At 48.3% G+C, this 25668-nt stretch overlaps 1 protein-coding gene across 8 annotated transcripts in view; it reads right to left on the bottom strand.

Annotated features, from left to right (window-relative positions):
• The window catches only part of HERC1 (HECT and RLD domain containing E3 ubiquitin protein ligase family member 1), a 1817725-nt gene that overhangs the window by 164860 nt on the left and 1627197 nt on the right, over positions 1–25668 (bottom strand). For all 8 annotated transcript variants that reach the window (XM_085643727.1, XM_085643730.1, XM_085643731.1 and 5 more), the window contains one exon: positions 23707–23876. In XM_085643727.1, coding sequence (XP_085499853.1) covers positions 23707–23876 — 170 coding nt within the window. The remainder of the gene's footprint in view (positions 1–23706; positions 23877–25668) is intronic.

Genomic DNA, 25668 nt, shown 5'->3' with positions numbered 1-25668 from the left:
CATTAAGTCTGGGAGTTCGAACTTCTCAATAACTTTATGAGTTATCTTTGGTAAAACGTGTGCATGATATTTGAAGCACATTTATTATCCGTCGCCCACATGGCATCTGTCAACTTGAAGATGCATGCATTATCTCTCAACTACCTTGGACCGTGGGGATTTGGGCACCATTCGCACGACACACCAATCCCTGTTCCTTATAGACACAGGGCACCTCTTTTTGCTGTCCAGTTCCTATTTGATATCCTAAGTGGCTTGAAGTGCATATTTCTTACTACATGTAACTTATCAGTTTTGGAGTGTCCCATATGTGCTGTGCATGTTTTATAGGAGTTCTTACTCATAACTGATGCTTAGTGAGATTGTAACTTAAGCACTTTTTTAAAGAAGTGGTCTGGAGAATAAGCGTGTACCTGGGAAACAAACTACGTATTGATCTGCGCCACGGTGTGGGTGAGCACCTTCCTGCGGAGAAGGGGTGCGATTGCTGACGCCATGGTGTCTGTTTGAAGCAGTTCCCAAGGAGCATGAACTTAGATGCCCTGGATTGTGTACCTGCCATGCGCCGGGACTGCACAAGCTGATGCAGTTTCACTCTCCCGAGCAGCAGCCCCTGCACAGGGGCCGAGCCTAGGCCATATAGCAGCTAGAAGCTGGAAACACAACATAAGCGCCCTGTTTTGCCTCCCCCACCTCCCCCTACATTGATCGGGTGGCAGGAGTTGAACATTGTGCGAGGGGATGGTGGAGGGGGGGTTCGCAGGTATGGGAAATGGCAGGGCGGCAACTGGGCGCCATTGAGAGAGGAGGGAGGTTTATTTTTATTTATTTTTTATTTGCAAAGTTTTATATAGTGCTGGCTAGACCCGGAGGTATCGGAGCGCTTCACATGAGGATTAGAGAGTTACAGGTTCCATAATTACATTGACAAGTATAGATATAGGAGGAAAGATTGGAGAATATATAGGAGAAAGATAGGAGAAAATATATTGTACAAAGTTTAACATGGATTAAGCCGTTCAAAACATAATTCAAATCATTTTATATAGCTAGAAGTAGTCAACTATGCACCCCATCTAATGAGCTGCAGTTAATCTTAGTGAGAAGACTGTGCTGGAATATTTGCCCAAAGTAAGTGGAGGAGTGTTTCTCCCCCTCCCCGCAGCTTCTCCAGCAGTCCTCCTTGCTGGCAGGGTTACCCCTGTGTAGTCCAGCATGTGAGAAATACCAATAGATCACTATCTTAGTAGAGGTTTCTACGCTTGATGCCCAACAAGCTGTGCGGCGCACCTGAAAGTATATGTCTCCCCATTCTTTATGTGTGAATGACCCTCCCAACGTCCGTTTCCCAGTGCCTCTGGCTCGCAATTTTCTCTTTCACATCGGGGTAGGTCGGGAGGGCGTATAATTTGTTGATAATACGCTTGTCTCCATCTTTGAGTAGGAGCCATTTCTCAAGGGGAGCGAGTGTTCATCTCGCCTCTTATTGTACCTCGGGGGGGAGGGGGGGAGGTATCCAGTGCTTGATCTGCAGGTAGTGGAGGTGCTCTGTTTCAGGGATACCTTAGTTTTCAGTTTCTGGAAGGGGATGAGACCATCAGTGTAAAAAATTTAAAATGTCCGATGGACTTGCAGCCAGTATGTTGCCTTGCCGAAAGGGCTGTAGGGAAAGGCCAGAAGCAAAGTCTGAGTTACCAAATATGGACGTAAATGGTGGGAGGGGGTGGGGGGTAGGGAGGGGCTGCGTTCCTTTCGAGTGGCCACTCTATCCCAGGCCGCGAGGGTAGCTCTGATGATCGACGAGGAGTATAGACTGCATGCTCTGTATTTCGTGTGTAGTCTAAGTACCTTCCAAAGGTGCTCTCCCATTATTGCATGCTTCTCGGTCTCTGGGAGGTGCCACTCCACCAAGAGGTGGAGCTGTGCCGCTTGATGGTAGTGTAGATTAGGAACCTCCAGGTCCCCCTCTCCAGTGGGGTGGTATCAGACATGCCAACATTTTAGGGCAGGGAAGTGGGAGATTATAAAATAGAAATCGGGAGAATGTAATTTTCCCATTGACTACTATTGCCGAAAATGCAATTATTTCAGGCGGGAGACAGCTAACATAGCCATTTTTTGCTTGGAAAATCGGGATTCTCCCACCTGAATCGGATCTATTGGCATGTATGTGGTATATTTGATCGTGATGCATATGTGGGTGTTTGCTTTCCCATACAAAACATGGATTTCAGCATACCTGCAGGTGGTATCAACGGAAAGGCGAGTATTGTCATCTATAAGTCAGAGCCATGAGAGGCTGTAATGCCTTTATTTGGCAAGGTTTGTCCCTATATGGCAGAGTAAAGTGCTGCAATTGAGTCCTGGATCGTGGAGGCAATCTGTACTCCGAGATTTAATACCGAGAATGCAGTCCATGCTAGAGAGTAGCTGGCAGCCAATTGCTCCTGCAGGGTGGGCGGCATGAATATATTGAGGGTCTGTGACTTCTGTATCTTAATGCAAAAGCCAGACACCTTCCCAAACCACTCTAGCTCCTCTAAGCAGGCTGGTAGGTAATGCAGTGGGTCGTCTAACACTACTAGGACAGGTTTTCCCTAGCTGTGCCATTAACATATGTGTGATAAGAGTTAGAAGGGCTATATAGGGGTAAAAAACCAACAAAGCCTCGTTAACAAGTGAATGGTCTTGAAAGACCTGTGAAGTACTAGGGTGCGGCTGGCAGCTGAAACACTGTGTGTGAGAGGGTCCAGGAAGCTGCTGGGGCTGAGACACATGAGGGGGGAGAGTGAGCGCGGCAGCGTGGTGAACGGGCGGATGGGGGGGTGGGAGTGTTTTTAATTAAGCAGTTTCACGTCAAGTGGTCTCTTCTCTCTGGGTGAGCTGGCACTTTTTAAATGTTGCATTCTTTTCTTCGCACGTGATTGCAGTAGTTGCAGCCATTGTGAATATACGCACTCAAGGATTTCAAGAGCCCTGATGATGAGTGTCTGAAATTGACCTGTTTTTTTTGTCCTGAACGGTTGTCTTGGTGATTGCTTTCCACAGAGCAGACTTGAGCATTCATGAAATCTAACAAGACATCATTGACATTGTTTGAAAATTAGCTCAACTCTGAACTGGTACGTCTGTATTTTTTCCACGTACCTGTCTCTCTGCCCATCTTCCTCATGGTCTGGCTTTATTTATGTTCTTCTATGAGGTATATTTAGGCTCCTTGTCTATAGTGCACAAGCCTGCTAACAGTGCGCCGCTCGTCCTGCTGCAGTAGAGAGGGGCGGGGGGTGGGGAGGGGGTGTAAGTGTGGCAGCGTGGATAACGCGCGAGGGGGGGGTGAGCGCGGCAAAGCAAAACAAAAAGAATTGTTGCGCGCCAGCTTCCTTCAACTCTGGGTCCATCGCGCGCGCGTGCAGTGTTTAAAGTGAAAGCATGCCGGAGCCAGAGTTGAAGGAAGCCGGCGTGAACAAGATGGCGGCGGACTGTCCACTGTCCCACGGAACCGCGCATGCTGTCTGCTATGGACAGATGGAGAGAGCAGCCATCTTTGTCCTGCAGGCGCGTGCATGAGCCCCCGGCGGAGAATTGATTCCAAAAGGTCCTCTCTGACGACAGCAGCGCATGCGCTGCTTTCGCCAGGCGAGACCTAAAAAGGTGGTAAAACATTTTGGCATTTCAATTGATGATAACCTCACCTGAGAGAGCAGGTAGGCTTCACTTGAAGCAATTGCTTTGGAATCGTGCATGCTTAGAAACGTTTTTAATTGGTTACCCCTTCACACTAGAAGAACTCTTAAGTCATACTCTAGTGGTCAGCCGCCTGGACTACGGAAACTCTGTTTTGGTTGCAGCAAATTAATCACTGCTATCAAAACTTCAGGTGGTTCAGAAACCTGCTGCTCACCTAGTCTGCAAATTTCCTCCTGATCTCCCTCAGAGCCCGCTCTAAAATCTCTTCACTGGTTTCAAATCAGAAAACGCTCCATCTTCAAACTTTCATGCTTGGTGCATGAATCTCTATCTAGCAAGGGCCTTGTGCATCTTCAAAACAAACTTCACCCTTATCTCTCTACCAGAAATTTGAGATCGAAAGATCAGCTCTTAGGCCATGCCCACCATAGTCATGTAGCTATATACAGCAGCCAATCTTTTTCTTATCTCAGCCCACATCACTTGAATAGACCACCTATGCACATCCGTGCTTGTCCTGGTTGTTCGCCACATTAAAAAGCTGCTCTAAACCTGGCTCAAAAATATTTTTATCTTCCATCCTTTCTACTTCTCCTGGAAAGCGCTCCACCGCAAAGATACCCATTCAGGGATGATTTGCTGCGCTATATTAAGTGTATACAACATAACATAATTGAGTCTGTTGTAGTGCTGGGATTGTGGCAGAGGTCTCGGATTGGTGTCTGGCTTTATAACAACTGGTTGCACATTCATGATTTCATGTAACAAAGGACTACGTCGGGTCAATGTCAGTTCAAGGTCAGAGACTGTCGTCTGATTCGAACCTCAGGCTAGCGTCGGCATGGAAGGAACTGCTGTGGACTACTGTGCCAGTGTGGAAAGCTGAACCAGCGTAAGTACGGACCCTGAAGCTAATCCCAAGGGGTTAGCGAACAGTGGCTGGGGTCCTGTGACTCGTGGGGCCAAAAGGCTAGCTGGAAGAAGTTACTTACCTTCCGTAATTAACTTTATTGTTGAGTCCCTATTTAACCGACGATTGCTCATCTTGTGAATATTCCCCTAGTGTCAGACTGCATCTAGAAACTTTAAAGCATTACTTTTGTGCACCGGGGGGGTGTTATGGTGCGGCTCCAGGTTGATGTTTCTTTGCTTCCGAAGTGACGAGTGGAGACGCATAAAATCACCACCAATATGAATCAGTAGCTTTCTCAGGACATCCACGCCCTCAGTCTTTGAACCTATCTGCAGAATGGCATAACTTGTGTGCAGATCTCTACATTGGGACCTTTTTAGATGGTAACAGAGTGCAGTTCACAGAACTGGTTAGGCAGTAGGGAATCTGAAGTTGGGTAGAGTATCCACAAGAAAGATAACTAACTCAGCAACCGCAAAAAAGATGAACAAGCTGATAAATACCTTTCAACTGTGGCGAAGCAAATCCTTGCTGGTCCAGGTATAAAACAAACAACAAAACTTAAGACTACTTGGCTTGAAGTTAATCAACTGGCGGGTGTCGCACAAAGCCACAAATTCTTCCCAAAAACCACTGTACCTCAGGAGGAAGGTCAAAAGAGGTCAATTGCTGCCACTCAATCGGTGAGCATACAGATACATATTGAGTAGGCCCGGGTGTAGCACCCTGTCCTGCAGCTGTGACAGAAGAGTAGTAGAGCCTTCTAGCTCAGGACCCAAGACCCCATCATGCTTAATGCAGACGGAAATGAAGATGTTGTGAGCACTTGCACATGCCTTGCACTGATGGCGAGCAGAACGGTCTTCAACACCAAGCAAATTAGCTTAAACAAACTAATGTGGAGTTGTGCTTCTGCTGGAGACCAGAAGCATCTTCACCTCCACTGACAAGTTTGGGTTTGGTAAGGTGAGGTATCTGCTACTGACCCAATCACAGTCCAGCAACCACCACTGCAGGTCTCTTGCAGCCTTCTCCAAAATTTGGATTCTACTGGACAGGTTCCCCTGGTGCTGTGCTCACTGGGACCTGAGCTTGTGGTTCCATTGAAGAGCCAACATATGCTATCTGGCAAGCTTCACCAGCAGGATGCAGACGGTCAAAAATCCCACCAGCCTCAGAGTCATCTGCACTAAGATCCAGGACGCCGGCTCAAGCATTGGGCTCGTGGCCCCAAAGTCCTGAACTCTCTGCTCCGGGGTAAAGGCACAAAACTGTACCCGTATTCAGAATGCCTACAATGAACACAAGCATCTGCGATGGAGTCAGGTGTGACTTCCCCATGTTGATAGTCAATCCCAACAATGTTTGGAGGTTTGCTGTCAGCTGGACGTAGTTAACAACTGGTTGGGGTGAGTCTGCTATTAACAACCAACCATCGAGGTACGAGGAAGATTGGTACCTCTGACCAAAAGGGAGCACAGCAAATTGATAATCTTCTTGGCCCACTATGAACCCCAGAATGTGCCTGTGGGCCTACAGGATGAGAATATGGAAGTAGGCATCCATCAGGTCCAACTCCTGCAGTCTCCGGGGTCTAGGGCATACAAGACCTGGGTCAGAGTGAGCATTTGAATTTGTCCTTCCACAGGAAGGCATTGAGAGGGCGAAGAGCTAAAATAGGATAAAGGCATCTGTACTTCTTCAGCACAAGAATGTATCATGGGTAACACCCAGTTCCTACTTTCAAGGTCAAAACCTTATCAATTGTCCTTTTGTCCAGAAGGACCAGAACCTCCTGCTGCAAGATGGACATGAGGTCCTCTGTCAGCTATACTGATGGTGGTGGAAGGTGTGGTAGAAATAAACAAGAGGGCAAAGTCCCAACTGACAATTTGGAGGGCTCTCTTGTCTGATGTAATGGATTGCCACCTGTGGAGGAAGTGCCAGATCCTGCCCCAATATGGTGGCTGTGTGCCGTGAAGGTCACAATAAAGAGGTTTTGTGGATGCAGTAGGGTGTGCACTGAGCTGCCCATTGTCTCCGATGTCCTTGGTGTTGCCTTTGCAGGTCGCGGCCTTGGACATGAAAGGGCTTGGAGACCAGTTGGGTTGGCTGCAGGGACTCATGGTGGATGTGTAAACCCTTATTGTAACTCTGAAAGGGGTACAGTTGCTGATGGAACTGTCTGGGAAGGACAGACAGGACTAAGGAATGTGCTGCTGCCCTGATTTCCATTAAACCTTCCATGGTGGCGTCTGCTTTCTCACAAAAAAAGGTAAGAGCATACAAATGCCATAGGAACACTTGGACAGCACTGGAGAAGCCTGTGGACCTCATCTAGTCGTGGTGCCAAAGTGCCACATTCATACCCATCCTCCAACCTAATCAGTCTGCCTGAGCAAATTACAAATTATGCTGTGTCACGACATCCTGGCTAGCTTGGAACAAGGATAAACTTATGTCGTCCGAACTGCTGGTAAAACGTGATCAACCGTGTCCCACAGGGCACGGGAGTAGTAACCCATAAGGAAGCTGGGGTTCACTAAGAGCAACGCAATACTGGAGGAAAGGATGCACTTGCCAAATGTTTCTATCCTCTTAGGCTCACAATCAGATGGGGAAGGCATTGGGATTAACTGTACTGGTAAATGCCTGCAGCATCAAGCTGTCTGGCATTGGATATTGTGTAAGAAAGTCAGAAGTGCTTGATTCTAGTCTATGGTCCCAAGCAAACTGCTTATTAACTGGTGGTCCCGAACATAGTTTCACCCAAGAGCTCAAAAGGGTGTCTGATAGGGCATCATAACATAGTTTGAGATTCTGTAGGTGATTGACCAGGCTTGAGAGCCTCTATCAGGACATTAAACTTCACTTCCATTGTAGAAAGGTGTAGGTCTAGTATCTCTGATGACCTCCGCACAAGATAAAAAGTGGTGCATTCCTCGGTGGCAGGGTTGGGAAGAGATACATAGCCATTAGTTGGAGAAGTACACAAACCACTAGCACCCTGTAGTTCCTCATACCAGTTTATCTTCTCATATTTGGGCACAAATTAAATCCCATCATCACAACTGTCATCGTCCGAGTCTGTGCCGAAAACAGTGTGTAAAGTCTGAGTCTTACCACGTGGTAAGGGCAAGGTATCTGAATCAGAATGGTTGCCGGCCAGCTATGCTCCTGTGGGAATAGGGTGGTAGGGCTCAGCCACGGTTGTGGTGGGCTCAGATCAGAGTTGGACAGTTCAAAGGGCCGCAAATTCTGCTTCAGTATTGAAGGCATTGGCATTGATGAAAAAGGATCAGGTAAAGTGACTGGGGCTGGAAATAAAGTCGGCACCATTGCAGTTGTGGAACCCTAAGTAGGTTACGGGGCACGGAGGGCACCGAAAGAGCGGACCAGCCGTGGAAGTCCGACTGGAGGTCACTGCAGATCTTTAGGACCCAAAGGCGTGTCAGAAGGACCCAGTAAAGTTCAGAAAATGCACATCATGGCCTCCACTTGCTGATACATCGCTTATGGATCCAGACATTAGGGGTGCATCAGGACTAGATTGAATCAGATCCGATGGAGATTAGGAGCGAAACCCGGGGGTAACACTGACACCCTCATGTCCTCTCTCAAGAGAGTGGCGGGAAGAAGTTGATTCCCGCTCCGATTTTTTAAGATTCTTATTAGACTTACCTGAAGACTTCAATCACGACAATCTCCCATGATAAAGAATTCATGATCAGGAATAAAGCCTTCTCTTCCACTCCGACAAATCCCGGCGAGGAGTCTTCTGATGTTTAAGTACTTACAGCTTTGCCTTTGTGGTCCCGTGTGGCCATCAGATACATTTGCCTGCAGTCGTCATAGGCCTTGGAATCATTCCCTCTCTGACTACTGACAACATAGACATATTTTGTCATGGTCTGCAACAGATATCGGTTTGTGACAGTCCCTACATAGCTTGAAACCTGTTGTCTTAGGTGACATTTTCTATAGCACACTGGTAAAGTTTTCAAAAAAGGGTCTTAAAAAGACAAGGGAGTAGGGCTGGAACTGCGTCTGAAAGCATTGAAAGAAAGGAATGGATGTCAGCATGCATGAGTTGCATTTATATGCAGCTAGGCTCATTACTTCCAAAGCAAAATGACACAGATGCAGAGCAGCACAGGAGTATTGCTTTAACATTTCCAGATCCAGCCTGACACATGTGGAATATACACAAGGTGAGGAAACTGCAGTTATAAGCACCAATTAGAAGTGCCTTAAAAAGCTGCAGCATGGCTTTTTTAAAAGTCACTGTTTGCAGTGGAGTTGACGACAGCCCACAAAATTTGGGGTGTACCGAGCTGAGGAACAGGATGGGTTTGGGTAACACTGAAGGGGTAAGGTCTTTCAACCGCGACCTCATCTTATGTTCGGTGACATATAACTTTGCCTCTCGTTCCCAGATTGGCTTTGGGTGCATGAGGACTGACTTATTGCACAAATTCGAGTCACAATGGGAGATTTTTCCTAGTGGACTGTCTTAGGAAATAATTGAAGTAGTCCGAAGACTGATAAAATAGGAAGCAGAGCTCAGGATCCACATTAAAGTGTGCAGAAAGAAAGAAATTTACATCAGTGTGCAGGGGTGGAGCTTATATGCGGGTCCACTCTATCACTTTTGGGGCTGTGTAGAGTCACTGCAGTGTTACATGGCACAACCTATCGGCACACAGGAGCATTGCTGAAAGATTTCTCAAAAGCTGAGGAAGGTTATAAGTATGCTTCAGAAAGCCATTTTTGTAATCACTATTTGGTTTAGAGTTTTGGTAGAAGATTTTGCTTTTCTGTCAAGGTGATGGAGTAACACTCACAAACTATGGGGAAATCCTGTAGCAGGAAATGTAATGGATGTCTTTCATGTGTTTTCTAACAGGTCAAATACCTAGAACATTTCATCTAATCATAGGCTTTGAACATCAACTATTCTCTGTGTTTGCTTAGTAAAGCGAGGGAAAAAAGGAAATGCAAATGAAGTGGAGACTGGACAATCAATACTGAATGTTTTCCCAAATGAATTAGTTCCAGGAAATTCTGTTGATTAAACTCGCCCAGTGCTTGAAAATTGCAAGCTGTGAATGTTTGAGTATTATTAGCAAAATGACTTCCCTCTCATGGTTGCACAGAGTGCCTGATTTTAGGTCAAATGCAAAAGCAAGAGTTGATGGACAGAATGCAGAACAATGTCATACATTCACCCCAGTATAGAGATCTGGGCCTAATTCCATCGTTTTTTTGCTCATCATGCCATTCCAGTTCGAACCCAGCCATATGCAAATCAGTCTTGCCCTGTGCCTCATGGGAACAGTCCAGTCCGAACTGCCAAGCCAGGTCCTCCCTGGACTGATACCAAGCATCCTAGGACCGGTTTCGGGGTTTCACCCCTCTTCAGCCAGGATAGCTTGATTCCAGTGGCATGGAGAGCACGGGACCCATGTCTGGGCAGTTCGTCTGCTCTGGCGTTCAGAGAGCCCACCAGATGTTGAACCACCAGGGTGATGCCCTCATGTTCCAGCCATGTCCAGAGGCGCAGAGCCTCCTCACAAATGGTCCACAAATCCACCCCGCCCTGCTTGTTGCAATACCACATGGCGGTGGTGTTGTCCGTGAACACCTGCACTACACTTCCGCGGACAGAGGGAAGGAATGCCTTCAGTGCAAGTCGGATCGCTCTCAGCTCCAAAAGGTTGATATGGAGCAGAGAGTCCTCTGATCTCCGCCTCTCCCATGGCCCCCCCATCCCAGGAGGGATGCATCCGTCACTACTACGTGCTCCGGTTGGAGTAGGGAAGAGGGATCTGCCACTGACCCAATCGCTGTCCGTGAGCCACCACTGCAACTGTTGTGCAGTGCCCTCCGAGATCAAGACATGGTCAGACAGGTTGCCCCGATGCTGGGCCCACTGAAACTTCAGGTCCCACTGCAGAGCCCGCATTCGCCATCTGGCGTGATGCACCAACAGGATGCAGGAGGCCATCAGACCCAGAAGCCGCAGCACCAACCTGACCGAAACCCGGGATAGAGGCCGAAAGATGGGAATCAGAGGCTGAATATCCTGGACCCGCTGTTCCGGAGGAAAGGCCCGGAACTGCACAGAGTCCAGAACCGCTCCGATGAAGAGGAGCTTCTGGGAGGGACTCAGATGCGACTTCGGCACATTGATGGAGAACCCCAGCAAATGCAAGAGGTCGGCCGTAGTCTGGAGGTGGGAGACGACTGCCTGGGGCGAGCCTGCCTTCAGCAACCAGTCGTCGAGATACGGGAAGACTGGAATCCCCAATCTGCACAGATGAGCTGCGACCACCGCCATCACTATCGTGAACACCTGAGGGGCACTGGTGAGGCCGAAGGGGAGCACGGTAAACTGAAAATGCTCTTGGCCCACCGTGAACTGCAGGTAACGCCGGTGGGCCGGCAGGACGGGGATGTGGAAATAAGCGTCTTGCAAGTCCAACGCTACCACCCAGTCTCCAGGGTCTAGGGCAGCCAGAACCTGAGCTAAGGTGAGCATCTTGAACTTCTCCTTTCGGAAGAAGGCGTTGACGCTCCTGAGGTCCAAGATAGGGCGTAGGCCCCCCCTTTACCATTTTTTGGGAACCAGAAAGTAGTGGGAATAACAACCACGACCTACTTCTGGACCAGGAACACGCTCGATGGCTCACTTGGCCAAGAGGGCCGTAACTTCCTCCTGTAGAAGTTGCAAGTGGTCCCCCGACATGCGGTGGTACTGCGGTGGCATGGCTGGAGGGGTCGCCTCGAAGGGGAGGGAGTAGCCCCTTCGGACGATTTGCAGCACCCACCTGTCCGACGTGATGGAACGCCAGTGGAGCAGGTGATGGTGAACTCTGCCTCCCACTGGCGTAGAATGGGCCTGAAAGCACGGACTAGGGGGGCTTTGAGGCGGATGCTGCTGGGGTAGATGTGGACGGACCGGCACGTTGTCCCCCTGTACTGCCTCGGCGGAATCCACGTACGCGACCGCGTGGTGGTTGGTTCTGCAGACTGTGGCTAGGCGGACGTGAGGGGGCGCCCCTTCCCTGGCCACGAAAGGGGCGAAAAGTGGGAGTTTGCAGGCGCGGGCCGAGAGACCCAAGGACTTGGCCGTAGCCCTGGAGTCCTTAAAGCGCTCCAGCGCACTATCTGCTTTGTCGCCAAAAAGGCGACTACCGTCGAAGGGCATATCCATGAGGGTGCTCTGGACATCCCCAAAAAAACTCGCGGACCGCAGCCAGGCGTGGCGACGAAGCGCCACCGTGGTCGACATTGCCCTACCCAGCGAGTCCGTAGTGTCCAATCCACATCGGATGGCATGCCGTGCTTCATCCTGCCCCTCGGCAAGAGCCTGGGCGATCCGTGTCCGGGCCTCCTCTGGTCACTGGGGCAGCACGTCCTCCACCGTATTCCACAGGATGTGGGAGTAACGGTCCAAGAGACAAGCGGTGTTAATAGACCGCAGTCCCAAACTAAGGGAGGAGAACAGCTTCTTACCAAACTGTTCTAGTCTCTTGGATTCCCGATCCGGGGGAGCGGACGGGAAGGAGGTCTGGGAAGTAGAGGCCTGGATAACCAGGCTCTCGGGCGTGGGGTGCATGGACAGAAAACTGGGGTCACCCGGTGCAGGGCGGTGGCGCCGGGCCACGTTCCGGTCCACAGGAGGTACTGTGGAGGGCTTGGACCAGGTGCCCTTCATAACGTCCACGAGTGCTTCATTAAACTGCAGCAGAGGTTCCGAGGAGCTTGCTGACTGTTGGAGCACTTCAGTGAGGAGGTTAGTCCTCACGGCCACAGAAGGTAGCTCCAGCCCAAGGGCTTCGGCCGCCTTGCGCAGCACCACAGAAAATGCAGCACCTTCCTTCAAAGCCACGGTCGGAGGAGAGATGAAGCCAGTGTCAGGGGAGGTGTCAAGGCCACTGGCATCCCCCAGCTCGTCTGCCCAGTCCTGTGATAACTGGCCCTGTCGGGCCAGAGTGTCATCAGACCCCTCCCAGTCGTCACCGTCATCCGATTCCTGGTAGACAGGTGGAATGATCGGAGCCGGGCGGAAGATGAAATTGCCACCCAGAACGGAACTGAACCGGGGAACGGCATCATCCGTAGGCGGTGCCGGCGCCGGCGCCGGCGGATGGTTCGCGAGGTCGACCGGCGCCGACTGGGATCCAGGCCTGGATCCCGCATGGACCTGCGGCGTCGGGACCGGAGTCGACGACGGCGCCGGGCCGGAGCCGACGGCTCGCTAGGTCTCCCAGTCGAGCCCGCGGGGCCCGATGGCGCGCCGGCACGTGTCGACGGCGGAGCCAGGCCTCTCATGGCTGAGAGGAAGGCACTGATCTCTGCCGGGGTCGCGTCAGTCCCAGGGACCGGCGGGTATGGGGACGGACACGACTCCTGCGGCTCCGACGCACCCACGTGCTGAGCGACCGGCGAGGGGATCCCGAAGAACGATGTCGCCTCTTGGACTTCTTACTATGTTTCGACTTACCCGAAGACTTGGAACCAGACGAGTGGTGGTGATGGCTGCGGCTCCGCGACCGGTCCCTCGACCTCCTCCTCGGCCGGGACCGTGAACGGCACGGAGCCAACTGCCAGAGCTCAAGTAGCTTGCGGGACCGCTCCTGCCTAGCCTTCGAAGTCAAGGCCCGGCAGTCGAGGCACGACTCGGCATCGTGGTTGGCCCCAAGACAGTAGAGGCACCGGCGGTGGTGGTCCGTAACCGACATCAGTCGGTGACAGGAGTCATAAGGTTTAAAACCAGGCATCCTACCGGCACCAGAGTCGAGTCGACGAGAATAGACCAAAAGAGTCAAAAAAGTTTAGTCAAAAAATGACTAAAAGGATATGCTCTTTCCGGATCGGCGCTGTCTGGCGCGGAAAAAAAGAAGAACTGACGTCAGTGCATGAGGGCGGCATCTAAGTACTCCGACAACGTCATCCCGGCGCGCGGAGCCACAGACGACGCCTAGCGACGCGCAAGGGTATTGATGACGAAATATCTTTCCGGATCCAGCCTGATGCCTGGGGATATTCTATTCTAAGGTGAGGAATCGAACTAACGTGTTTCTTTCAGATACATAAAACAAATTGTGAAGGAATAATACTGTAAATGCTCATTTCCTCCTGATACTCTGATTCAATTGTTCCCTCTCGCAAGGCTCTCTCTGGCAAACCTCAGTAAATGTTTTTGCTCTGTGTTGCATTGTCCATGAAAAAAGTTATGTGCTCGGTGCCTAAATAAGCCCCATTCATGCACGCTGATGTCAATTTCTTTTCCCCTACCTTCCAAGCCAGTACCATAGAGCCAGGAAGAACACTGATTACTGGTAAGTCAAACTAGGGCCCTTGAAAGGGAACATCGCTATACTCTGAATGCGTTGGCTGAAAGGGGAGGATGGATGGTTAAGTAAGGAATCTGCAGCTAGATAGGGCGATACTGAAGGTAAGCAACTTGTTCATCTGATAAGAGACTTCTAGCTACAGATTCCTTACCATAGAATGGATACTCAAGCAATACCTACCTGGATGTGGGGATGCAACAGTGATTATACTAAAAAGTGCTGTAGGACCGAACGGGCAAAATGCTAGTCTGAACAGACCTAACTGTCAAAACAGTACTGCTTCATAAACATGTGAAGAGAAGCCCAAGTTGCTGCCTGACAGATATCCAGGATGGGTTCTCCACGAGCTAATGCAGTGGTCGCAGCCTTGGCTCTGGTAGAATGAGTTGCATACCTTCAGGAGGTTGCTTTTTGGCTAACGCATAGCAGATTTTCGTGAAGAGACCTATCCATCACAAGTCCATTTCTGCACTGCCCTTCTTTTTTTGGCTCCAACGTACCCCACAAAAAATTGATTGTCCACCCGGAAGTCTTTTTTGGGGTCAAGGTAGAATGACAATGTTCTTTTTAGGTCGCTCCTCTTCTTTAGAGGGGTGAGGCGAATTGAAAAAGGTAGGCAGGGTGATAGAACTGTACTAAATGAAAGGGGGCGACCACCTTCCGAGGGAAGGAGACTCTCGTTCGAAGAACCAGCTTGCTTGGGTAGATGGTAAGGTACAGAGGCTGAGATGTTAAAGCCTGCAGCTTATTGACCCTTCATGCTAATGTTTTTTCCAGTAGAAAGGCTGTTTTAACAAGTAAGGAGCCTGACAGGGCAGTTGTGTAACGGCTCGAAAGAAACACATGTTAGGACAAAATTAAGGTCCCACCGAGGCATGCTGAAGGGGGAAGATGGGAATAATTGTTAGAGACCTTTCAATAACCTATGTACAAGAAGGGACTTGAACAGGGAGGGCTGATCTGGCAATGGCAGAAATTCTGAGATGCCAGAAAGATAGCCTTTTAAGGTACCCAAAGCAGAGCCCTGCAGGTCCAGAGCAAGAATAAACAGAAGAAATTGGGAAAGGGGCACTAATAGGGGGTCAACTTGCTTATCTGTACACCATGCCAAGAAATTGGTCTAACAGCAGGTGTATAGTGTCCGGGTTGAGGAACATCTGGCTGTCAAGATAACATTGTAGACTTCAGGCAAAAGGTCGAAAGCTGTCAACTGTCACCACTCATTCTCCACACATAAAGGCGAAGCGTTGCCAGGTTTGAGTGCAGAACCCTGCCCTGTTGCTGCAACAGAAGATCCTCTGACAGAGGTAGCCTGATCAGAGAACCCATGGTCATCAGCTTGAGATACCAAACTCTCAGTACCAAATCCAGAGTCAGGCAAATTATTCGGGCCCAGTTGTTCCTGATCTTTTTGAGAACTCTGGGCAGGAATGGTATTGCCAGAAAGGCATACAGAAGGCTGAAGCTCCACTCGAGACAAAAGGCGCCTCTGAGCGAGAGCCGCCTTGGAAACTCCAATGTGCAAAACTGCTGACATTGCGTGTTCATCGACAGAGACGAACAGATCCATCCAAACCTCTCCCCATTCTTGGAAGACACCTTGTGCCACCTTCGGATGGAGACGTTAGTCGTGATCCACCAGATATCGAAGGCTGAGTTTATCTGAAGTGGTGGGCTCTCACCAGGGATGTTCCCTGATTTCTATCCATGTCCAGAGGCACAGGGCCTCTTGACAGAGGGTCCATGACCCCCAACAAGCCCTGTTTGTTGCGGTACCACATGGCGGTGGGGTTGTCTGTAAACACCCTACCCCTCCTTCCTCTGAATGAATGAAGGAAGGAAGGCCTTCGATGTCAGTCAGATCGCTTGGAGCTCCAACAGGTTGATGTGGTGTCCGGATTCAGCTGTAGACCAGAGCCCTCTGATCTCCACCTCTACCAGATGGCTGCCCCAGCCCAGAAATGAATCTGCCACTGACCCAATCGAGGGTTGCTAGCCACCATTGCAGGTCTTTTGCGGTTCTCTATGAGATCTGGACCATGTCAAATCGATTGCCCTGATGCTGTGCCCACTGGAACTTCAGGTACCACTGCAGATCCGGATATGCCCGCAGGCAGGTGTCACAAGAAGGATGCAGGAGGCCATGAGGCCCAACAGCCTAAGAGTCAGTCCCATCGAAATCAGGATAGAGGGTGAATCATAGGTTTTATAGCCTGAATATCCTGGACTAGCCGCTCCCGAAGATAGGCCTGAAACTGCACTGTATCCAGAACAGCTCTGATGAAGAGAAGCTTATGGGAGGGAGTCAGATGTGACTTTGGCAGGTTGACTGTGAACTCGAGCCAGTGCAGAAGGTTCACCGTAGGCCATTGCTTTTGCAGATACCTGAGGGGTACTGGCAAGGTCAAAGGGGAGCATAGCAAACTGAAAGTGCTCTTGGCCTACCGTGAACCGAAAGGTAGTGCCTATGGGCAGGCAGGACAGGGATGTGAAAATAAGCATCCTGCAAGTCCAGATATACCATCCAGTCTCCTAGATCCAAGCCAAACAGAACTTGTGCAAGCAATTTGAATTTCTCCTTTTTCAGGAAGAGATTGGAAAGGACCACGTCTAAAATAGGACAAAGACCTCCGTCCTTCTTGGGCACCAGGATGTAGTGGGAATAGCAACCACAACCTACTTCTGATGCCGGCACCTTCTCTATAGCTCTCTTGGCCAAGAGAGCTAACAACACCTAATGAAGCAAGGAGACATGGTCCTCTGTCAGCTTGTCATAAGTAGGTGGCATGGGTGGGGCGTGGTCACAGAGGGGAGGGAGTAGTCCCTTTGGACGAGCTGCAAAACCCTACGATATGAAGTTATTGATATACAGTGGTATGCAGGAGATGCTGTATCCTGCCACCCACTGAAGGCCCATGATGCTTGGAGGTCATAATAAAGGGGTTTAGATGCTGCAGTTGCCAGTGGGAGTGGTGGGTGGTGTTTAATGGACTGGCTTGATCGCTGGTTGCCTGACTCACGTAGTCTGGAGAAACCGTGTCCTCAGCCACGAAACCATTGTGTGGATTACTGGCCAGGGAGTCTGGGTGTGTACAGATGCAATTGGAAGTCCCTTCCGTGGCCACAAAAGAGGCAGAAAGCAAACTGGTGTTGGCGTGGAGCCATGGAAAGGCCTATGGACCAGGCAATAGCACTGTTGTCTTTAAAGCGCCCGAGCACAGAGCTAGTCTTTTCACCCAAAAAAAACAAGTGCCATCAAAAAGCATGTCTATGAGTGAGGCCTGGAACCCCCCAAAAACATCAGTGGTTCTAAGCTAGGCGTGGCATTTAAGGGCCACAGAGGATGAATTTGCTGTGCCAAATAAGTCGCTCGTATCCAGCCCACATCATATGGTGACCTTGGTTGCGTCCCTCCCACCAACAATTGCTTTAGGTGAGTATGGCTCGGGCCAAGTCCATAGGCAGTACTTGTGCAACCGAGTCCCAGATGGTATGGGAGTATCGTTCCAAGAGGCACAAGGTGTTCACTGACAGCAGTGCCAGACTGGCAGAAGAGAACATTCTCTTCGCAAAGCTAGCCAACCTTTTCGATTCCTTGCCGGGTAGAGTGGAAGGGAAAGCGCCAGGGTGAGCTTTGCAGGTAGAGGCTTAGACCACCACGGTCTCCGGGGTGGGGTGCTGGGTGAGTAAACTGGGATTCCCTGGTGCAGGACCATTGTGGCAGGCATATGCATAGGAGCCCCTGTGCAGTGCTTGGACCAGGCCCTGAGTAGAACATCCGAAAGAGCTTAATCAAACGGGAGTAATATTTCTGTGAGGTCAATTTCCAGCTGAAGCATCTCCGTCAAGACATTCGTCTTGACTGCCCCTGAGGGTAGTGTAAGGTCCAGGACTTCAGCCGACCTTCGCACCCCCATTGCAAAAGAGGCATCCTCCTCCATAGCCCTGGTGATCATGGCGGAAAGAAGTGACAGATCAAGAACCCAGATTACTCACAGGGGCAGGGGTGGGGGGAGTTAGGGGGGGTTGTTATTGTTCGATATGTATCCTTGCTAAATGCACAAATAGATTGCTACGACGATATACTGCAATGTCATGCTGTTGTTGACCCTGATATTCAGGGTCCTGTACCATCTGTGCAATCGCTCAATAAAATATGTTTGTTTTCAAAAAAAAAAAAAGAACCCAGATTACAGAAAGCCTCTTTTACAAAGCAATAAAGTCTAGGGCACACTGTTAAATGAAATGAGAAAAGCTACAGTACCGGAGATTACAGAAAAAAGAGTAGAACCTAAAGTGGGTAGGGACAGATGGGGAATTAGGAAAAAGCAACTTGTAATACCATAGAGATTGCGAAACTTGAATTAAAGACTGTGAAGGTTCTGTTTGTAGGGAGTGCTGCACTGCTGAATGACTCTTCCCTTTGCCATCACATCCCCAAGGTTTATGCTCTCTAATATATACTAGGGCGTGATTGACAGTATGAGTAAATGACTTTGAAATAGCATAGGACATCCTCAAGTTAAGTAAGGGTAACAAAGTAGCAGCTTTACAGAGGTATAAGACAGACATGTCATCCTGTACAATATCCACAACAGATGAAACAATATTATCTAATGTGTAAATTCTGGAAGAAAGAGTGTTAATGCCAATGACAGCGAGCACCTTTTCCAAATTTGCTTAATCAATAGCTATGCTTTTGATGCTGAAGATTTGTACTTAGACTCAGCGAATTATGGAGAGTTATTTTGCTACCAACACTATGGCAGTCATTTCCTGCATAAAGCAAATACATTTAGAAATGTCGTTAATTATACACAATGGGAACATTGCCAGCTCCCATTGAAGGCAGTTCCAAAACTCTAGTGAAAAAAATTACATATTTTACCGATTTCAGTGTATCTAAACCTGAAGCCTTTTATTTTAAAATGTCTAAGTCAGCGTCCAAAGTTAGACTGACACATAATAAATTACTGGATTCAAAGTCCTTTATGGATGAATTAGCTATAGGGGGCTACGAGCTGTAGAAAGATACCATTGATCTTAAATCTGTTTGGGGTTCTAAAGCCTGGCAAGTCCAAGGCACAGAAGCGCTGCATCGTGCATGCCTTATCCCCAACCACACGTTGTTTTTGAATTCTACTATTTTTCAGACCACCTGCTTTGGATTGGCTACTTCTAAAAAGATGAACGCCCCTACTGTTCCTGAACTGGGTGCTTATCCTTCCTAGGACAATCACACAGATCTGTCCCTTGATGAATTGCAGTCATTAATTACTAATACATCCTTCAATATTTCCAACTTAGATCCCCACGGATGGTTATTATGGCAAAAACCTTCAGACACATGTCAACATCGTTTTCTGGGGCTGAGATCAGGCAACACACAGGTTAGGGTTGATCCCCGGTTTGAAACCTCCCATTCTGTTACTACCTATTCAGTAGGAAAATTATGTCAAAACTGGCTTAAACATTCCACCATGGCGTCAGTTAAACTTCATTTGTCCAAATGAACTGACGCTGTAGATTTGAATGATTTTATTAAGGGCCCTGTGGGTGGCAGGTCCAAAAGATGGGTATATGCTATTTACAACGAAGTTTGGAAATTATCTCAAATTGAATCTGCTTCTAGATTGAGAGCTATTGATCAGGCAAATTTGGAAAAGGTGCTCGCTGTCATTGATAATAGCATTATCACTCTTTCTTCCAGAATTTACACATTAGATAATATTGTTTCATATGTTGTGGATATTGTACAGGATGACATGTCTGTCTTATACAATGGTCAAAATCAATTGCGTTCTATAATGCAGTTTGCATGGACTTTACAAACATTAAAGGCTGGGAAAGTTCCATGGGACTACATGAATACATCCTCTTTATTCCTGCTGTTTAATCTGACTGATAAACAACAGTTCATGTCCATGTAGGATGCCACATATTCACTATTGCATATTGAAAAGTTGGAACCTTTACCATTCTCTGTAGCCGAATCAAACTCAGCTGTGTGGCTTATCCATGGGTTAATCACACTACCTTTTCTATTGTTTAAGTTCAGTTCATGTATGAAACACTATGCCTTAGGCAGATATGAACCACTAGGTACCGCTTTGGTTACTCCCATTTACATACAGGTGCCTGAGAGAGGGTAAAGAGGTATATTTAAAAAGAGAGGAGTGCACTTCCACACCTGATCACTCAGTGGTTGGCAGGAACATCCAATTGCATGGCGCTTGCAACGTGCACGCACCAAATTTAGCTTGCATTTTGAAGGGAGATCCTGTGCCAGCAATTACACCGACTTTCACGTTATCAGCTAACGGTAGCAATTTGCTTTTAAATAATGACGCGTGTTGCGGAATGCTGTCTCCCAACGAGTAGTCTGTTGTAAGAATGTGCTTTTCCCACCCCCGCATGGGAGACTCGATGTATCCATCTGGCCTTCCACACCAACCTTGAAAGCAGAGTTCAACAAGATGAGCAGAATAAGGGCTCGATTGTCTTAAAAAGATATCGCCCTAACTTCCTCTCGTGAAACATTTGTCCTTCACGTAGCTAACACCTGCACTGTGGTGCATGCTCTTTTAAATACTGATCTCCCACTTCATCTCGGTGCTCTGATTCACACTATATTCAATGCCTCCTCAACAACTGGCTTGGCGCATTTTTTCAAAGTTGTGGGCTTGGGCCTTGTAACCTCGTTACAAACAATATTTGGTGTGATACCGGCATTTTTTCATTCTATTTTTTCCAGCGTCTTCGGCGGCTTCCGTTAATCCACGCCTTAACTGCTGGTGTGCTGCTGTTGCTTTGTTTGCTCCGCAATGGTTGCACAATCTGAATCACACGACAGCCTGCCCCGGCTGCTCCAACTGCGCAACCGGATGCTTGAATACTATGGAACACTACCTCTGGCCACTTTGAGCGTAGCCTATGGATTGTCCTTCCGGTTCTCATACTTTACTTGTGTGCAACCTGTTTTCCATTGCCTAGATTGTTCGTTTGAATGGACTCTGGATTTGTGCCTGTCAAACACGGCATCTCCTGCCGCGGATTATGATCGACTGATGAGTCCCTTAGCGGCTCATGAGTTGGACTGTTCTGGTATAGGGATTATGGCCTGTGCAGCTGCGCACGGAATCCTAGGAAATTGGGATATATATGCTGCAGCCCATGACTTACTGGCGCAAAGTTATCTCGAAGAACACGCAAGTTGTCCTCTGATGGTGCTAGAGGCTCCGGTTATCGAAGAACATGTATGTTCGTTTACTTTATTAGATTGGATGGCTGAATGATTTACTGAGGATTACAATGACTTCCTCTTGGAGGCTGTTGCAACATACTGTGCCTATACGTTGATAGATGAAATTGGCAGTTCTCCATCTTCCGCACGTACTAACTCAAATTTTTTTACTTTTTATTTTTTACACCAGAATGAGCTCTATACCGCCCCTGATTGATCTTTTTGTTTTTTAATATTTTCCCAACACACAATTTCGAACTTTTCACTACCAGTTATACGGAGTGGCAACATATGAACTTAGTTCTGGCTCATTCGAACTTGAACTCTGCATTGCTTCCCTATTTTGTTCGTGGTCCAATCAAGGGAGGGTGTAGTGAAGAGAGGGTTTTGCCTGCACACATTGCTATGTTAGCATAAGCGTTTTAGATGTTAAGGCCATCTTGCCACTTTGCTGCTTTTGCACACAACACTACAGGTAGCTGTTATTATTATAAGTAAAACTGCTTGCTTGCTTTTTCTTCACATGAGAACGGTCTGTTTTTCACATCACTAGATGTGCACCGCGACCATAGTCTGAACACTGTATGCAGAAACAGTCAAGGTCAAATAACAATGTATGCTTTTGAATTCAGGTTGATCGGCCCACGCTCTAGACACAACAAGCACACAGCAACAAATAGCAGAAACTCGGGTGCCTTTAATATTGCATTGCATGCATGATGCTGGCCCTCTTTTAGAAAACCTTTCTAGACACAGAGAGCAGTGCTGATCCTGTGATGTGATTCCCCATACCTGATCTTGGAGGTATGGGGTTCCCCATTCAAACCTAGAGACCTTCTATTATTATTATAAAACTAGTTAATTAGCCAGGGGAGGGTGGTACACAAGGTATTATCGGACCTGTTTCCACTATCATTATAATATGATTTCTCCCTTTGTTTTTTATGGAATTGTAACAATACTGATGGTTTTATTTCTGATCATTTGTTTGCTTATGTTAGCCAAAATACTGCATCTTAGAGCACGTAGTTAAAAATAAACGTTTTAAAACTTTTCCGTGTCTCTGATTACTCACGTTGTGGACTGATATGAGAATAACAACGAAAAGGTGTTCTTGATTCCCACCATTCCTGAGAGTATTCTAATTCGCTTGTTCTGGGTTGTCTAATCATTGGTAACTTCGATATATTACGGAGAACGAATGAGACACTGATGCTAGTCGGATAGGGGTTCTAGTTACTGAGGTGAGTATTTTGGTACACCACAATTCACTCAAGTCCTGGTTTCCTGCGCATAGTTCTGTGCATGAGCAGAATCCCCGCAACAGGCTTTCTTTAGCAGGACATGAAGTAGTTATGGAGTTGAATGATAGTAAAAGGGAAAAAGAATCCATAATAAAAGATGACATTATTCGAAGATTTATCTGACTTTGACTCCGTTCTATAGAAGCCTTGAGAGTGAAGACAAGATAATGTATGTGAAATGGGAGATATTTGTTTATGGTAGCTGAATGGGTATGTAGGGTGCCTCATTCTGAGGGGTAGTTTTATCTAATGCTATTTGAGCAACGTTTAGGTATTGCAGTACAGCTGCATTATATTTGACTACCTCGCAGTTTGCTGATGTAATGTAGCTTACAGCACATGCTGACTAGTGAAGAGCAAATCAGGTATGACAGAAGGGACAGGGTAATCATGTGGTGAAAGACCATAGAAACAACAGTACGTTTCAGCAGGCCCAGACTTTGAAAATTACGACTGTACTTCACATATGATTCACAACTCGAAAATCCCAGAATCTTTATCAGAAAGGTCACAAGATTTGGAATTGTGGAAGCAGTCGAGAGGCCCCAGGCCAAACTCAGGGATGAGTACTACAACTGTGGGGCACAAGGCACTGTTGAGTTTGGATGTGGATTGTCCCAGTGGCTACCAATTAAGCTTATGCCACAGAACAGCTAATTAGTCTGGATAGTTAGTGACATCTCAGATTGGTCCTAGAAGTAAATTAGATGTCAGAAGAGGGAGCCCCTCTATCAGATTAGTGCTTCTAAAAGTCCGGTGGGATGGCAAAGAGTCAATCACATGCTATGCTTGTGGGCTGAGAGGTCACTTTGGGCGCTTATCAGTCATATAATGTGTGCACCTGTGAAAAGCTGACAGCGCAAAAGAGACTACCTCACTGCAAACATGGGGTGTAGTTAATATCAAGTCACACTTATGCCTCTAAAGGGGAGGTAGAGCTGACAGAGATTCACTCAAATTTTAAGCATGTGCATGTGGAAGTCTATAGAGTTGGGGAGTGCAAGTCACTGTAGACATATGCCGCTGAAACATGAGCATGACGGAGTGAGATACAGGCTGCTTCTTAGTTTAAATTTCACACTGAAGTCTTGGACTAGCTGCAGAATTTATCTGATCATTTTAAAAACAAAATCAATACTTTATAAGCACTGAAGTGCTACAGAAATAAAACACAAATTTAGATTGAGCAATACATACCTGTCCTTCAGAATTACTGCCCCAGGCATAAACATCACCAGCTGAGGAAAGCGCAAGTGTATGCTCTGCTCCTACTGCTATATCTTCAATGAAGATTCCCAAAAGCACTGGCACTTGCTGAGGTCTATTGTGATTACGAGCTCGGCCTTCCGGCAAGCCAATCAGACGGTCTAAAATACATAAATAATTCACATGCTACATTAAAGCTGTCTCAATCTCCCGTGATTTTATAGCATATATGACATTAGATGATTCACAAGAAACATAACAATATTTAAACATGGTACATTCCTCCTCATCATACAAGTGAATTGTCATTTGAAGGGAACTCCTGCTTTCTTCCCACAAAGTTCTTAAAAATCAGTCAAACAAGAAAATAGCTCTGTCAGATAAGTCCCGTCAGTAAAGTACGAGTTACTTACCTTCGGTAACGATGTATCTGGTAGAGACGATTCTAGACTGGATCCGGAAACTTTTTTGCCACAGCAGCCCTGCGTGCCAGGGGCGGGGTAACATCACGCGACTCCGCCCAGGCGTCGCCCGCGTACGTGACGTCAGCGAGGTCACATAAGACCCACCCCGGCACGCCTACGTCAGTTTTCTTCTGAGAACTTTTACGCACCACAACGCAGAATCACCAGATAAGAAACTGTAGAAGCATGGGTACAGTGTGCGAAGAGCAGAAAAATTGGAAAGAAGCGGTGACCAACAACACCACCAGAGTAGTGCCAACACCGCACAAACCCAAGTGCAGGGAAAGACTAAAGAAGAACAAGCAGAAACCTGCGCAGTCACCCTGTCAGCACATAGAAAACCTCCCCTCCCTGTGCCCCGGAGGGAAGAACATGCGTAAAAGGAATGGCACACATAGGAAAACCACCCCCCCATCCTGAGCAAGGAATGGGACCAACCCCAAGACAGACAGAGACAACAAACCTCCAAGCCACCCCAACCTAGAGGGCAACCCCTCACAAGGGATAAGGGCAAGACAAGGCCAGATGACCCTTAAGCAGAGGATAGCAATGAAAGGAAAGGAGGGGAGGGAGGACAGGGAAAGAAAGCAATCCCCCCCAAATCTGGAGTAGCCAGAGCAGCAGGGCACCAGCGCACCGGAACCCCAGCCTACAAAAGGACCAAAGGAGGAAGGAACCGCCCCCAGACGGAGCCACCCGTCAAGCACAAGGAAGGCACTCACAGGAGACACAGCACCCCACCGGGAGGCGAGTTCCGAAGACCAACCCAAGGGTCCTCGCAGAATAGGGGAGGAAGGGCGGGCCATGAAGGAATCTGCAGCTAGAATCGTCTCTACCAGACACATCGTTACCGAAGTTAAGTAACTCGTACATCTGATAGAGACTACTAGCTGCAGATTCCTTCACGTAGAATAGATACTCTAGCAATACCTCCTTGGAAGGAGAGTCTGCGAAAGGACCCCACCAGCCCATGCAGAACAGAGGGCCCCATAGGGGACCAGATCTGTGGACCAGGTAGAACCTCGCCCCTGCCAGGCCAAGGGAACCCCCACAAGCAGGACCCCACCGACCCCCAGGGGGGGTGTAGGAGGGAAAGAAGGCTGAAGAGGCTTGTACACTCACAGCAGAGGAACCAAGGGCAAGAACTGAGAGGCCAAATCACCCCACTCCCCCACAAGGCAACATAGCTTCCGCCCAGTGCCAAGACAGGAAAAGCGGAAGAAAAAGAAGAAGCAGCCTAGAGTGCCAAGGAAACTAGGGAAAAGAAGGCGAACCCACTCCAGATGGAAGGCAGCCTGCCAGCCAGAACAGCACCGGCAGGCAAAGCCAGAAGCAAGAAGAACAGCCCGAGGCCCCAGGAAGGCCGAGTAGGCGGCGCCCGGCTAGGGAGACACAGAATCATCCCAGACCTCAGAACAGGAGCAGGGAGAGGAGGAGATGCCCGGGCCACCACTACGAGTGGCCGCGCACACGACCTCAGGAAGCAAAA

The sequence above is a fragment of the Triturus cristatus genome, chromosome 3_1 (assembly GCF_964204655.1).
Source record: "Triturus cristatus chromosome 3_1, aTriCri1.1, whole genome shotgun sequence".
NCBI classification, from domain to species: domain Eukaryota; kingdom Metazoa; phylum Chordata; class Amphibia; order Caudata; family Salamandridae; genus Triturus; species Triturus cristatus.
This window is presented reverse-complemented; position numbering and strand designations above follow the sequence as displayed.